General features: G+C 38.1%; 2 protein-coding genes across 2 annotated transcripts in view; one reads left to right on the top strand and one right to left on the bottom strand.

Moving 5' to 3' along the window:
* Positions 1–316: 316 nt before the first annotated feature.
* On the bottom strand, positions 317–5917 carry depdc4 (DEP domain containing 4). The gene is made up of 9 exons (XM_010797236.1): positions 5829–5917; positions 4524–4947; positions 3791–3945; positions 3482–3677; positions 2800–3047; positions 2518–2660; positions 2258–2383; positions 2052–2130; positions 317–1923 (listed from the first exon to the last, which is right to left on the bottom strand). Exons 1-9 carry the CDS (start codon positions 5902–5904, stop codon positions 1724–1726), a joined length of 1647 nt encoding a protein of 548 aa, XP_010795538.1. The 5' UTR covers positions 5905–5917; the 3' UTR covers positions 317–1723.
* A 4682-nt stretch (positions 5918–10599) lies between these two features.
* tcp11l2 (t-complex 11, testis-specific-like 2) overlaps positions 10600–16914 on the top strand; it is a 15941-nt gene continuing 9626 nt past the window's right edge. Inside the window, exons 1-7 of the mRNA XM_010797239.1 lie at positions 10600–10708; positions 13320–13482; positions 14131–14263; positions 15137–15257; positions 15485–15708; positions 15837–15973; positions 16197–16378. Coding sequence (XP_010795541.1) covers positions 13332–13482; positions 14131–14263; positions 15137–15257; positions 15485–15708; positions 15837–15973; positions 16197–16378 — 948 coding nt within the window. The 5' untranslated portion in view covers positions 10600–10708; positions 13320–13331. The remainder of the gene's footprint in view (positions 10709–13319; positions 13483–14130; positions 14264–15136; positions 15258–15484; positions 15709–15836; positions 15974–16196; positions 16379–16914) is intronic.

The raw sequence follows: 16914 nt of genomic DNA on the forward strand, positions 1-16914 counted from the left end.
CTACTTCCGGGTTGTCAGGCTCATCAACGTCATCAGAGTTTTTTTTATTATCTATTTTTCAGGCACTCCATAAACAAATATACTTTGCATACAATCTCGTGATTCTCAGTTTTCATAAACGTTCCAAAAGAAATAAGTTATGATGCACATAGTTATGGTATATTAAAGCCCCAGAAAAACCCATTAGTTGTATTAATAGCAGTAACAATTATACTTTCCAGACACTGCAAGAAAATGCACAAAGCATTATATTTGGAAAAATACTAAATATGAACCAACACTGGGAAAAAGACTGATATGACAAAACTGACTGTTTCTGATATTGTGTCTAATTGTATATGCTATGTAACTTGACACATGGGCTAAAAAAAAAAAATACATTAGAGTTGTTTGAGAAAAATTCAATTAAACTTTTATTAGACATGTTATTCAAACAGAAAATAAAGCTTGTTTCAGCATCATAAAGTGCAATCCAACATGATTTCAGTGTATGTAAAGAACAAAAGATACTAACTGAGATAACATTTTTACATCACTTATGCAAGACCATGGCTTCATTTATTAAAAGAATGCAATCAAATTGATGCGTTACCAAAGATTAAATAGGTTTCTTAAAATAACACTAAGTCATTATTAATTACACATCTTCCATAAAAAGGATCGTTGTCCAGCTTTCAAGTACAATTCTAAAAAGTTACAATTAAAAGGCAATTCCATGATAATGGCACTAAAGTATTCTTAAAACCCCTGAAAATAACATGTATTAACCTGATTAGCCTGGTACAATATTGCACCCTAGCAATTCATATTAGTTTTCATTATTAAAATCTTTAAATAAAGGTCTGTCTTCATCTCTAACAAAAACAATTTAGCATTCAACCTCATTCAGCTACATTAGTGTTGCATTTCCAGTATTTCCACTAACCACACAGCCTGCTACAGCAACACAGGGAGACAAAAGAGCCTCCCATAATATGATTATTCTTGATTAAAGTACTCAGCATTAATTCTGCAAACCACAGCTCCATTTCCAAAGTTATTCCAATAACCTATTCAAATACAGTCTCCACAGCAGGACCAAGAAGCACATCAATTATTTCAAAAGCGGTCCAACACTTGCAGCCTGCAAAACAGCTGGCTACATCTGGTGTCTGATCGCGCTTAAGGGTCATTTTCTTCAGTAATCCCTTCCGTTTGCACACACTACATTCTACAGTAATACCAGGACAATCCAGCACAGAGAAGCAAATGCCCTCAGTAAACATTATTCAACTTACAATATTAAATCAGCATCATGATTCTACAATTCAAAAATGGTTACTCATTTCATTTGACACATAATGGCAAGTGCAACAGATTACTACCCATGTTAAGGCCTCTAATGATAAAGATGAGCTGATAATGGATTATGTATAGACTCGTGCAAACTATTCACAACTATAATTAAGCTTTTGACTTAAAATGCGATTTTCATCAGATAGATAATGCATCTATTGCTACAAGAATGTAGCCAATGTGGGATAAAAAACGTGATGCAATATTTGCAAATAAAACCAATATTGTAGGCCTCTTGAGAATTTAAGGAATGTATGGAAGCTTTTGATTGGTTTTGGTACACATTATACAATTATTATCATTCTTCAGTGTAAGCGCTGTCCCACTACAAACTAGGGTTGTGAAGTGCACCTGGGAATTCAAACCAATAACCCTCCAGCTGTGCGTTTTAGAAGGTGCTGGAAAGATGCTGGAGGAAGACCACGGGGTGATGTTTTTCAAACTCTTTGAGCAGCCTCCTCCTCTCTTTGACGGGAATGGTTTTGCTCGAGGCAATATCATGAAGAAGTTGTTTTAGGCTGTGCAGAGTGGTAGCCTCTCGCTGATCCTCGTACTCCTCTGGCGTCACCTGCTGGCAGAATGTGAACGCTGCAACACACAGAGGGGGTCGTTTTCCACGTACAATTAGAAAATGTATTTGGGTTATTTCATGTGATGTTAGAAGGGGTATTGTTAGCAAGAGTCTGCACATTTATTTAAAGTTGTATTTGACTTACTGGCAATTGAGTCAGGATCTTGGCCCTGCCGCATCGTCCTCAGTGTTTTCCTCACAGATTCAACAAGGGACTTAGGAGTCTGTATTCATTAAGGGGAGAAAGGATCATTAAAATGATGTTGAAACAAATGTGAGTAGTTTTTCAACTTTATTCAATTACATCAGAAAAGCATGTTAGTGATAACTGATCAAAACATGAACGTGTACCTTGATGAGCTCAGTGCAATTGTCCATGAGGAACAGCACCAGGGTTTCGCTTTGGCATCGAGTCAGTTCAAGATTCTGGACGATTGCTCTCTGAAAAGTGCGGCACACCAAGGCCCTGTTATCGATCTGAAAGGAAACATATCACAAAGGAAACGGTGATTCAAACACATTTTACACTGATTCAATGGTGGATATAATACTACAAAATAAAGTTTGGATTCGAACAAAAAAAAGCAGTTGATCAATGTATAAAAAAAGACCTGTTTCTGCAGACGGCAGGCATCTGGGTGCGCTGCTGTGGCCATAAAGGTCAGTAGTCTCCGGAGTTCGTCTCTGACGCTCGTCTCTAGCAGCCGAAAACACAGCTGAGATGCTTGGATGGCATCCTGCACCTTCCCCTCATCTGGAGAGACACAAGACATGGTGAGGACAGGGGACGTCAAATATCAATTATCTCTACGACGGATTCATCTTAATGGACGGACACAAAAAAAATCACAGTTCACAATCCCATAAACCATTAAATCAGTGTAAAGTCTCACCCAGCAGTTTCAGAATTGCAGCATGTATGTCCAGGTAGCGTCCTGAGAGGAGTGGATATTTTTCCTGTCCACTGTAGTACTTGGCAATGGTGTCAAAGAGCAGTTTCTTTTGGCTGGCCACGTGCTCCGCCTGGTCGTCTTCTGAGAAGGTGCCGCCTTGTTGGCTGAGCTGTTCCCCAGCAACCACAATCAGCTGATCTGGAAACAGCTCTAAGCAGTCTGCTGCTGCCGACAGCCACCCATCCAACCTGTCAGCCATGAAAGAGAAGAGGTTTTTACTGTGGAATTCAATGTATGGAGACATTTCTAGACTGGTTTGAAGTTCAAACACAAATCAATTCAAGAAGCTGTACAAAATCATATATTTTTTAAGAGTTAGGGTTGGTACAATAAACATGTGGTAATTGTTGGATTTATCTTTGATTGACTTTGGGTTGTACATAAAAGCAATGGTGTAGTAAAATATTTAAGTAATGGAGAAAGGTATACGTCTTTCTACTCCTGTTTGATTATGTAATATTTAGTTTTTTTTATATTGTTTATGAGAATATCTTGTTGATTTCATTTGTATAATTGTTCCGTTAATTATTTGAAAGAGATTGAAAAAGTAAAAATCTCAGTAGATTTATTTTTGTATGACTACTTTGCAAAAGAATCCTGCAGTATTGATGGGAGCACTGACTGGGGCAGGTGCAGGCTGTCAGGCAGCTCTCGGTCCAGGAAGGTGTTGGAGATGACCAGGTCCTGTGAAGCCAGAGGAGCTCTGCAGGCCTTCAGCTGACCTCTGGCAGGAGAGGTCAGGATGCAGTCCAGCATGGGCAGCTCTACGATCTGCAGCAGCTGCAGCAGAGTCTGCTGCTTCCAGACCTCATCCACCACTACGGAAGAAGGAAAGAGGTACAAATATAAGGAAAAAAAGAATATTGGTCATCCATAAACTGTCATAGGCTGTTGTTCTCCATACTACTGAAGAAAGAGAACTCTATCTTACCAGCTTTGGACAGAAAAGCAGCAGCAGTGCAAGTTGTTTTTAAAGATGGAGACGAGGCTGGTCGCAGGTTGATGTTCCTCAGCAGCCTCTCCACCCTCCGATCTAATGGTCCCACAGCGAGGGGATTACAGATCGTCCGCACCTCATTCAGCCTTCTGCAACAACAAAAAGCATGATGGAGCTAAATACAGGGTTCCCACACATTTGAATGGTCACAGGTTTAACATTTGTTATGACTTCTCAAGGACCAATAATACAACTGTGACAATTCACAGCGTATGAGTACACATATACAAAGAGAATTGCATATTGCACTTAAAATGTATATTATTCTATTAAAACATTTAGACAATTTTTTTGATCTCTAAGGAGAACTAATATTTCCACAGGTTTGAAATTCTAATTTCTAGCTTTTTCATGATGGCGGGAACCCTATTTTTAACCACTCACTTAGGTCTATTTAGAGAAGCTGAACCTTGATATAAAAAGTAAGGATCTTTTGGGTATGTCTGTCAATAATGTCAAACACTATTGAATTGAATAGTTAATTATGAAGTTGTTTAACTTCTGAAGGGATTATTTACTCACCTTCAATGCTTCATTTTTAGGAAAAAACCTGGCAAATACATCATAAAACATATAATAAAATCAAAGAAGCTGTCAATGCTGCCAATATATCAATAGCAAAAATGGCTTCTACACTACAGGACAGGGAATTGAAAGTAAAGCCTACCTGTAACTCTTCTTCCTCTTTAGCCCCTGTTCCTCTGGAGGCATGTTTTCTGTGTCACTATTGCACTCCTTCATGGCAGAATTGGGTGACACTTTATATTCCAGGAAACGGTAAAGGCTGCAGCTGCTGTCCTCAAAGGTCACTTCTTTGTCCCTGCGAAACAGCTTGGTTCCCACTGGTTCGAACACCTTGGCCTCCATCAGAGCCTGGCACAGTCGAGCAGCTTTGAGGCGAGACACTTCACTCGTGCAAAACACCACATTCTGCATCAGATAGCTGAGGACGGCATCCACAGCGTCTGAGCCCGTGAAACATTCGGCATGAACGCGCAGATGCCTTCTACATCGGCGCACCTCCACCTGAGTCTGCAGCGCCCGGATGATGTTGTGCCACAGCTGGGTGGCCCCGAAAGGCCCCGAGAAGCCTGTTAGCAGACAGAGGGTTAGAGTGAAAAGGGGACAAAAAAGCATGAAAAACAATTACAATTTACTCATAACCATGTTCTGTGTCAAACTAAAGGTGAACATGAAGAGCAAATACTGGATTGGGGGAAATAAGATATGTAACAAGGTAATGACATAAGAAATAATGACCATTACTCAAAGTTTGCTTACTTTAAAAATGAAGGTAGACCAGTAAATGCTGTAACATTAACAGTAGTTTGTACTGGCATATTCATTGTTGTTTTATTGGAAAACAGTAGTGTTACAGTAGTGTAGTAGAAGATTTACTCAAGTACTCTATGTGCAAAGTTTAGGCGCTTTTACTTTACTAAGGTATTTTTAGAGGGAAATCTTTTAATTGTCTCGACATTAATCTGACAGCTACAAGTATTTCATTTACAAATTACAATTTAATGTTTTCAAAATATATAATGAGCTAATAAAAGCCGATACTTTTGTTTTAGATTTAAGAATTACAACAGTTACTTACCGTAATAACAATATGATAACATGGTAATATGTTTACCTACTTTTAAGGTACGTAAAGCAGCCACACTTTTTCGAACAACCAGTACTTGCTACACTTCGCTAAAGCTACTTTTAAAAACAGGACAAAAACTTCTGTGCACCATATGCTGACACCTTATGCAATGTCCCTGAACTATTATCCATTATACAATTTACCAAATCTATTTGTACATAATGGAAGGCTGACAACACGACCGTTGGGTTATTATGTCAATACTGCACAGCGACTTTGCATTTCTTATACACGGCTGTGCTGGTTTGTGTGGTTGTATTAATATAAAGGTAGAGTTATAGCTATATGCAAACGTATTAAGCGTAAGTGCTAAAATCTTACCATGCTGTATATTTTCACGAAAGCTTCTTGTTTGGCTGTTCAACCTTCTGAAACGAGGAGTCAAATCGACCGCCATCACCAGAAATGCGTGACGTAATACGTTTGAGAAAGGCGACGGGGCACGTTCTTCTTCTTCGTCGGTTTTTGGCGGATTACAAACAACTTTAAGGTGCATACCGCCACCTACTGTACATGAGTGTCAATCATCATATCATTCCATCTCATGGACGTATATCTATGATCTAATCAAAAATGAAAAAATAAACAAAAAACGTAAAATAAACAAAACAAAACAACAATCTATGATATATTCTAACCTAATGTTAAATAATTTTTCCTACCCCAGTTTCACTCAGCAAACAGTTAACAGTGCCTTGTAGCTCTTACTCCCTCCCTCTCCTTTTGTTCCCAGAATACCAACCACATTCCACTCCCTCTCTGCCTCTAAAACGTTATCCTTTAGTTTTTCTCTTTCAGCTTTATAGATGTCACAGTGTAACAAGATATGTTCTACATCTTCTTTTACTCCACAGTTCCCACTTGTCACTGTCACTTTTCCCCATGCTATACAGCGTACCATTCAATGCTGTGTGATTTATTCTGAGTCTAGCTATCATGATTTCCTCCCTTCTTTTTCTTTGTTTATAAATATTAACTCCAACATCCAACACTCTCTTCCTTGTTCTTAGAACCATCTGTGTAAATGTTGAGGTAATTGTAGTACTTTTCCGGTACATACTCGTTTTAATTCCCACTTCATTTATTTGCCACTCTTTTTTCCTTTCTATGATACTCATATTAGCTTCTGGGAAAAGCCATGGGGGAACACTGCTAAATGGGCTTGCTTTGGCAAACGTGATGGTCTTCACTCCATTATGTCCTCGTTCTCTCCTTACTCGTCCAGCCAAACCCACCCTGGAACTTTGCATATTGCCAGCAATCCTGCAGTATTCTGTTTGTAATATTGTCCTCTCCACTTCCTTGTAGTCTGACCCAGTATGATAGAGCAAGTTTCTCTCTTCTGATCTCCAGAGGTGTCTCTCCTGCTTCTATCAGAACTGCATTAATTGGGGATGACTTTATCGCTCCAATACACAGCCGCAATGCTTCATATTGTATTCTATCAATTTTTAAAAGTGATGTTTTTGCTGCTGCTCCATACACTATACAGTCTATTGTGGACCTCATAATTAATCTGTAAATGTCTATTAATGCTTGTTTGTCTGCGCCCCACTTGCATCCAGCTACTGCTCGCAATAAATGTAATACTTTTTTGCATTTTGTTTCCACTTGATTAATATGCATTTTCCATGTGTATTTGCTATCAAACCACAGTAGGTATTTGAACTCATTCAGCTTTGTCATTGGACGATCATATAGTGTTAGCTGTTGGCCATCAATCTTGCGTTTATTTGTAAATACCATGTAGCATAGCATGACTTGCTTTCTGACATTTTGAATCCCCAGTTATATTACCTCCTCTCCACTTTTTTAATTGCTCTAGCAAGCTATATTCTCCATTACGTATGCGGCATTTCTTCCCCTCATCCAAATAGCTACGGACAGCGTTGAAAACGACGGCGCACGTTTCTTGTTTCTGTGTCACGTGGTTTGCCACTATTGCTGCCGCTCTCATACCATACTTTACATTATTAAAAATACATAGCCTATTTTATCAAACATAAGCTATCTTAAGTTATAGAACATATATCAAATATTTGATAAAATACTTAAATTCAAGTACTTGACATTCAAGATAATGACACGGTCATCCAGGCAAGGGCAAGGCCTACCATTGAAATGATGGGTCAAAATAGGGAAATTGTCAACTAGGTTACCTGTCAACTAAGTTACCCACTGTAGTAACTGTAGTAACTTAGTTGACAGGTAACCTAGTATTTGTATGACGTAGACATCATTACACATCATTATCAATTGATGTTTGCACTTCTGCCTTGAAATGAACATAGTGCTGATGGTTAATAATGTGTCCAGTCAACTATGTTATTTGCGTAAAATGTTTGACTCATTGTCAACGATGTAGCACCTCATTTTTTCAAATTTTAAATATCTAAAATAGTGCTTCTGATATCCCATAGTATAATGTACATCTACACATGTTGGAGTTTCACATGACATCTCTTTAAAAATCAAAATGACCTGTATGGTAGTTTTATAATAAAAAATATCTCTATCCTTAATGATAGTGCTAAACATATCACATGAAAAAACAAAACTTTAATACAATTATTTTTTTTACTTTTTTAAATCATTGGATATATGGTAGAATAGACTTAAGAGCCTTTCAAATTGGATTTTACTTGAATTGCAGGACTTAATCAAATGATTGTAATGACATTAAGTTTGTCCGTAACATATAGAAACTGAGTAGTGAAAACATCCTTTCCCTTAAAATAAAATAAAGAAATGTTTAAACTTTGCAACTAGTGGATATGTTACACTTTTTTTTCTGGAGATAGGCACTGCTAAATCCACTCCTCCATATTAAGACTCCCCCGGAGGTCGAAGTTAATCTTAAATGTTTCCATCTTATGCTTTGTAAGTTTGTTTCGTAACGGAAGAAATGTAAATATATTTATAAAACTGACAAGTCAAATCAAGCAATCTGATTGGTCGATAGTGTTTTTGCGGACCTCTTTGATTACAGATTTGAAAACATCGTTGCTTGCTTTAAAAGTAGCACAATTCATTNCATCGGTTTTGTAAAAGTATATATGTATTTTTCCCACTGTTGTTGCTGTCTATTTAAGTTCCCTACACATATGAGCGGTACCGTATAATTAAGCAATAGCTCACGACAGGCCGTGGTATATGCTCATTATATCACAGCTAAGGGGCGTGGTTCGGCCCGACGAAAAGCAGTTTGCTTTTCAACCCAACGGTATACTGTTTTTCTCAGACGCGGAGGGATACTGACTTGTTGTGAAAAGTAACTTACAATTCTGCTCGTGGTATACGCTCAGTATATCACGGCTAAGAACCAATCAGATTGCTTGATTTGACTTGTCCGTTTTATAATAAAGAATATACTAACTTGAACCACTGATTGTTCTATTGAGAAAGAACACTTTTTTGTACTGTTTTGCTGATTTGAAATGTACCCTAAATGATAGAATCAGATACAATTTAACAAAAAACCTTCTGTTCTTTCAACGATTGTTTGCCTTATCCAGCCTAACATTTCCCCGTAAACCCTAAGAATCCAATATGCACACAGTAGAAATTCTTTCTTGTAATAGATAATGACTGGATTTTCATGTTACCATATTGTGCCTGGTGTGATCTAATTTCCTTCATAATAATTGTACAAATTGAATTAACAACGACTCTACAGAAACCTTGTTAAACATGCCACAAGGTGTCATTAATGTTTGCACTATCTGATAACTCCATTGTTACCACCGTCGAATAAAAAAAGCCCTTTGGATTTTGAACTTAACTTAAACATATCCTCTAATGGTGTGTGTGCATTAATTGTATGATGTAATGTGTGTGTGTTATGTTATCTTATTTGCCAGTTCCAAAGACACATTTCCATTATATATATAATGGACAATATAATATTCTGAATCTGATTCTGAAATGTGTCTCTATTAAGAAATAGGTCATTTTTAAGCATGTTTACCTATATTTAGGTACATTTTTCTCTGTAAAGGCAGCTACATGTTTCTCAATGATGACAGACCTGTTCTCTCAGCAACACAACACATGCTCACTCCCAACTCGGCCAATGTTGAGAATGTGTTGGTTCTCTCCCTGTTTAAAACCAGGAATGTATTCACAGGAAGCAACCAATAAACTGTGATTTATAGCTACCATAGATATGTTATCATCAAAAATGTTTTTTTTATGAGAAGCATTGAACGGAAAGATTTTACCAGCATTTTAATCTGCTTGTTGTCATGTGGCATCTGAGTGGGCAACATTGAACAATTACAATTACCTTCAGAGAGGCTCTGCAAGGTCTGCAAGTTTTGACAAATAAAGAAAAAAGAGAAAAAAACATCATAATAATTTTACAATCAGACATCATCAACTTAAACATACCACTCACTCAGTATGAAGAAGGACAGTCATTTGAATGCATATAAATATTTATATAAAAACACATCCTGTTGCTTCACTACTTCTCTCTAGTGGCTTCCAGCAATACAACTGTTCACTCCATCTCTACCATATACCAGCCACATCAAATAGTTTTATTAATGTTATAACAACTCTTAACTAAAATGTAATGACTTCCCTTGAGGTAGATTTACTTTCAAATGTGGGGCGAGTCCAAAAGACAACAATGTAGAAACACATCTTGTAAAAATATACTTAGTTATTACAATAGGCCTACCCAAACTTTTTTTAATTTTATCATCGGTGTCGGAAACGTTTAAAATACATTTCAATACTTTAGATGCCGCAAAGAAGCCTTACAAATAATGTTTAGTTCGGTTCAATTGGTTGTTCATCTTTCAAAAACAAACTTCCCTCTGTCACTGAGGTCACATCCGTAAACAAGACGTCCTCTCCTGAAACAGAGCGGAGCGTACCATTTCTACCAAGGGCGATAGAGTATAATATTGTATTATATTGCCTTTACCGGGCTAAAATATGTGTATTTCATTTTAAAATACTTCTGTTTTATTTCACATACTCCAATGTGTACTCAAAATCCGTTTGTTGCCATTATTTGGCGGTTGATCACCCCTGTGTGAGTAATAGATTCGCCTATTTGTCCTTAGGGCCAGCTGGGGAAACTACAGCCCTTTAAACGAAGAGACGAGCATTACAGTACGAGGTCGACGAATCTTCCCTTCAGAGTTGAGCTATTTTAGGTACCAGTCTCTCTTTCTGGAGACTTGAATGAGGTAAAAGTCGCTTTTTTAAAATGTTACTGTATTTTAAACCGAGAATCACTCGGCTGGTGTTGTTGACAACTTTTACGTCCATTTTTACTTTACGTTTGGGTTTGTTGTGGGTCGGAAACTTTGGTACAGTTGTCGAAGCGGCACGAACGCTAATGTCAAAGAATGGCTGCCATGCGAAAGGACCAATTTCATGACTTATTTGTCTGTTATAGACACAGTGGTTGGTCAAATAACAAATACGGTGAACACTGCCTAAATGTCAACAGCATAATGTCTTTATTTCGACAGTTTTTGTTAGGGTTCATGCGTGGACATATAAATAACATTTTTGATGTGAAATGTGCATGAAGTTCTTGTTTTGGTCTGCTGCTCAGATCACGTGTACCCACTGCTCAGGCGTGTTTGGATGTTTTTTTCCGAATGGTGAGAGACGGGGAGCTGCAGCCAATAACGAGAGTCCCCGTGTGGTTAGCCCCTTCCCCCTGCTCCTGTGCTTTGTTTACATTACACTGCGGTCGAATCTGATCCGAGAACACTCTTTGTCTCTGCAGCACTTACTGTAACAATATGTACCCTTTATATGGACCTCACATTGCATTCTTCTAAAAACCTGAGGCTATAGGATATGGATATTGACATTATGTATTATGAATAGCTCATTGCATTCCAGTGCTGTATCTTACAATCTACAATAAAGGTATTGATTGTCATATCAGATAGTTAAGAAATTAAACTATTGGACTTATTTTTGCAATTTTTTTCAGGGGACACGATTCCAGCTTCTTAAATGTGAATATTTTCTGGTTTCTTTACTTCACCATGACAGTAAACTGAATTTCTTTGTCTTTTGGAGCAATATATTGATTGTTTAATCTTTGTCAAATTTGTCACCATTGTCAAACATTTTATAGACAAGCGGCTAGTTGATTTTAATTATCAAAAACATCATTAGTTGGAGCCCCACTCTACAATAAACTGTAAAGACCTATTTTAAATCATTATTTGTTTTTTGTTATGTCAATACATGTCACATGTCGGATCTTGTTATCTTGTTTTTTGCATACTGCAGCATTTGACCTAACATTCAGACTTCATTAAGAGGAGTTCTTGTGATGAAGCAGCAGATGACTGAGTAGATCTAATCCGTAATCAGTTTCCAGAACTGTACTGCTCCCATCTCTCTCCTATAATCTCTGAAAATTAGCCTTCTTTGTTGCCGTGACCTAGCTGTCGAGTCTAGCAGATGATGTAACGAAGGAAGTCACACACCCCTCACCCCTTGAGCTATCTTTAAACTAAAAGAGCAGCGAGGGAGTGTGTGTTCATTTTTGGCAGCAGATAACTGAGACCAGGGACAGGAACACCCAATGGTCACTCTGCCAGCAGTGGATGTCCTAAACAGTGCTAGCAGATTAGAACATGAACAGGCCTTCTTCAGTAAAGGTGTGACAGTAATCAAGGTGAATTCATACAATTTGTGTTATAATGGTACAAACATGTACATAACTTCCAGGATACAGATGGGTTTTAGCTCATATTGGTCTGAAAAAAAGTTGCTTTCTTTGTTTTGTTAATGTATGTATATTTAGCGTGGGACAGAGAGGTGGGACAGGTGTAACAGGATCGTGTTGTAGGTTGAGGAGCCCTCTGTTGTCCTGTATTGCCCTGGAGGAACAAGATCGGCCGAGACAAAGTCTCACTTGTTGCGCTCATTTAAACCTAGGTATGAAAGTGGATCCTGTTTGTGTCCTGACCTTGGGTAGTGTTGTCTCACTCTGTGGCAGTAAACACAACGACTCCCTGCGTCATCATCAGTGATTTTAACAAGATGTTAAATTGTGCAACAAGGCAGCTATCTCTGTTTCCATAGAGACTAGCCCACCGGCTGTTTTTTTTTTTGTTTGCCCGGTTTTTGTTGCAATCTGTTAACTGCTCTGGCAGTTAGGTAAAGGCTTAGTCTGTTGTTTTCTACTCCGTGGACTTATTATTTAGACATTTAGACGTTTTGTTATTGTCTGTTTTGCTATGGAAGATGTTTTTAGTTATTCCCTAAAGCTACCCAGCACAGTTGTAGCAGTTGTTACCCAAACAAGAGTTAATAACACATGTTAGTGAACATTTAATCTATTGAATGCACTTTAGTTTTCAAATATATTTTTACCTTAAAAATTTACTTTTTCAAATATATTTTTACTTTAAATTGGCTTTGTGTCAAAATCAATGTCTTCTTACAGAAACATCTCACACTGTGCAACAGTTTGGCACATTTACTTGTTTTTGGACAACAACAGAAGAAATAATCTGCTTTTGGCCGCTCTGTAAATACTTTTTAGAGTGTTTAATTTATTGTGCGGTTTGGTCTTTTCATGGGATGTGTTGCTAATAAGAAAAGAAATATCAGCAGACATAAACTGTCAGTGATATTTTACTATGGTATAAATACCAATAGTAGTTTCCAAGCAAAGGGGGAATGATTAACCTGTTCCTGTGCTGCTTTGAAAGTTGTACTCATTAACTTGTGACTTGCTGAACAAGTTCAATTAGAAGAAGCGTTCAGAAATCACAGTTGTAGTCAACAAGCTAGGTCATGTTACTGATTTCTCATGTGCAGCTGTAACCCAAGATGCCTCTCAATGATGAGCGACCTGCTTCCACATCCGACGGAGAGCAGCAGGACGTGGAGTCGTCATCAGAGCGCAGCGACAGCGTGACCTCAGCCAGCTCCCGGGAGAGCTTCACCAGCGACGGCTCCAGCAAACACTGCACTCCCTCCTGTGAGTTCACCCCTCAGACTCTGACGTACTGATTTCATTCCTGGGTGCAGTCATCTTTTTCTCAGGAAAGGAACTCTGGTTTGTTTGGTGTCAGGCTAAACTTTGAGACTGAGTATTATTGATTCTGCTGACAATATTTCAAGACTTCAAAGATTCAAGATTCAAAGGCTTTATTGTCACATGCACAGTAGCTAAAGTGTAGATATGGCAATGGAAATCTTAAGTCGCAGGCTCCCCCTACAATGCAACATAAATATATATGACATAAACAATAAAACAAATTAGAAAAACTATAAAAAATAGTGCAAGAAGAAACGGAGTAGAATAAAAATGTGCAAGACCAATGTGCAATTAATGCGGATGAAGTAAACTAAATAAATACAAATAGCTAAATGTTGTTAGTAACAAGTACATGTAAATAGATTAAGATAAACAAGAACAGAATGAAAAGTTAGATACTGCACAGTGAAATGTAATACTCTTCCAATGACTTCCAATGAAGGTGACAAAAGCAATTTAAAGCAGAAGTATTTTTGTATTTTAGTTTTTTTCTGTTTTTCTTCGAACGATACATTTGATGTTCCCAATTTTCTGTTTCAGCTCTTAATTGTCTATTTAGTAAGGTTGTTCAATATTTGTTTATCACAGCAAGCCCACCCAAAACCTTAACTCTGGATGAAGTGATGGAGTCTGCCAGAGACCTGTCCAGTCTCCGCCTCGCTCATGAGATCGCCGTGAACCAAGACTTCCACGTGGAACCACAAAGCCTCCCTGAGGGCAGGTATGAAACGTTGTTTGGATCTTGATCATGTTTTGTGGATTATTAATGAACCTAAATACCAATCTGTGAGGTTAAGCTTTACAAAAACAATTCACATGAACTGGATCACTAATTACATTAGGCTTGATGTCATTTTTACAATATAATAGCTTATCTGCTCATAACTAGAATGACTAGCAACTGTAAAACCACCTTAAAATGTTAATCAGCTACTTCAAAATTAAAAAAATATTAATGTGTTCAGTTTCAGTTAAAGACAAGAGGTGGAATTACTCAAAAATAAATTATCTTAATTGTTTAATCTGCATGTTTAATGAATTAAAGTACCTTTTTTATTTGTCTAAATAAACAATATTGTAGAAATGATATAGAGACACTACCTTTTGTTCAAACATATTCAATATAATAAGAATTGGATGGCATTTTATAGTAAAGAGCCCATTGACCCGTACACCTTGTGTTACCATTTCTACTGTATTCACCAACATCTGCCCGTCTGTGTTTATGTTAATCTTTAACACAGCACTGAAATAAACAAAACAGTGAAGTGGACAGAGACATTCAGAGGGGGGAAGGGGAGGAGACGAGAGGAAAAGAGAATCATTTATTTAGTGGAAGTGCAAAGAAAGGGACAGCGGAAGTTATGATAATATCAATAATGAGGCAGAAGTTAAGAAATACTTTCAATACTTAATAAAGGAGGGTTTTTTTATTTAAAAAAAAATGACCTAAACCAGTTATTCAGTATTTTGGCACCATCCCCACCCTGATAATGACACTGACCTTTTCTCCTTCAATGCCCATTTCATGAATGGCCATTTTTTCATGACAGATTACATCCCCCAAACTAAATCCTCCGTTTCTTTTTTCAAGTCTTACTAAGCTAGTTAGAGATACTCTCCACAAGGCCTTCTGGGACATCCTGGCGTCCGAGCTGACCGACGACCCTCCTGAGTATGGGCAGGCCATCAGATTATTGGCGGAGATCAGAGAGGTCAGCACACACAATGAGATGTTTACAGCTTCACTGTAAGATTGATTCTCGCCGAGTTTCCCGACATTTATCCACAGCGCCCTCTCCCATTTTGAAGATACTTTTGTATCTGCTTCTCTTCATCTCTATCACCTCCTTTGTGGCTACTATATGTAGAAAAACAGTCACCAATCGAGTAACATTACTGATCAGATGTAAGACTTATTATGATTTTTGCCTCTGGACAGATTGTATTGTCCTTTCTTAATCCGGGGGCCAATCGGATGCGGACACAGATCATGGAGGTGCTGGACATGGACCTGATTCGTCAGCAGGCTGACAATAATGCTGTAGACATCCAGGGGCTCGCCTCCTACATTATCTCCACCATGGGCAAGTTGTGTTGTCCCGTTAGGGATGAGGAGATCAAGAAGCTCAGCCAAAACTCAGATAACATGGTGACAATGTTCAGGTAAGCACACATTAAAGTTTTTAGAGACATTGTGACCAAAGATAGATTTTTCTGTAATGCATGTTTTACCTATGTTGCTATTGTTAAAAGCAAGTCCATCACAGAGGCTCTTATTTTTGACACATCAGGGAGATCTTCAGACTGCTGGACCTGATGAAGACTGATTTAATCAACTATGAAGTCGATTCTCTGAGGCTTTTGCTGCAGAGGCACGGTGCGGAATGTGAGAGGGAAATGTTTCAGAGCGTTCTGGACAAAACCCCCAGTGAGTGAACAAGGGACGACTTTCTCTACAGCTTTAAATACTGTCTGTAAAGTCTGTTTTATCATTTCTGTTGCAACACAATTCATCACGTTTTAGAAAATATCAGATTTTAATTTGAGAAACATAAAGTGGGATATTATATAAGTGGAATAAACACATGACTTTCTTATTATTGACAGAAGAACCATCTCCTAAATCTGCATGACTTTTTTGACTACTTTAGGTGCTTTGAATCACACCACCTCGTGGCTCAAGTCCGCCCTGGAGGAGCTGACGAACAACATCCGAGAAGAACAGACTCACAGTCAGGGGAAGGGCCAGCTGGTCCCTGGGCCCTTCCAGGCCCTCAACATCGCATTCCTCCACATCCTCACATGGGAGAACGATAAGAACCCGCTGCCTGAGGTGAGAGTGATCTGAAGTTGTTTATGTATCTTGTGTTTTGAAGATACAATACAATTTCTGTTTTGTGGGTTGTTGCATGTTGTGAGTAGTTTTTGTCTTAATATAAACATGCTTATAACCAGAATCAGAATTCCTTTGTTAGTCCTGCAGTGTGGAAATGTACAGTGTTACAGCAAAAATGGCTAGACCCTCCAGAAAAACGCGGGCAAAAATCCTTGATTATGCGATTAAACATGCAGGGTTTTTATTTGATTTTATGCGGTGAAATTGCGGGAAGTTGCGAAAAATAATAGATTTTATTTTTTAAATATTGGGCTGTCTTATTTATTCTCTCTCACACACAACCTGCCACCAACGTTAAACCCCTTTCCTATTCAATTAAACACATTCAATGTTTATTTATTGTAAAAGCAATTGGGCTATTTTAATCACACTCTCTCTCTCTCTCTCTCTCTCTCTCTCACACACACACACACACACACACACACACACACACACACACACACACACACACACACACACACCCACCCACACAC

This window comes from Notothenia coriiceps, unplaced genomic scaffold (genome assembly GCF_000735185.1).
Source record: "Notothenia coriiceps isolate Sejong01 unplaced genomic scaffold, NC01 NC01_scaffold00037594, whole genome shotgun sequence".
Taxonomy (NCBI): domain Eukaryota; kingdom Metazoa; phylum Chordata; class Actinopteri; order Perciformes; family Nototheniidae; genus Notothenia; species Notothenia coriiceps.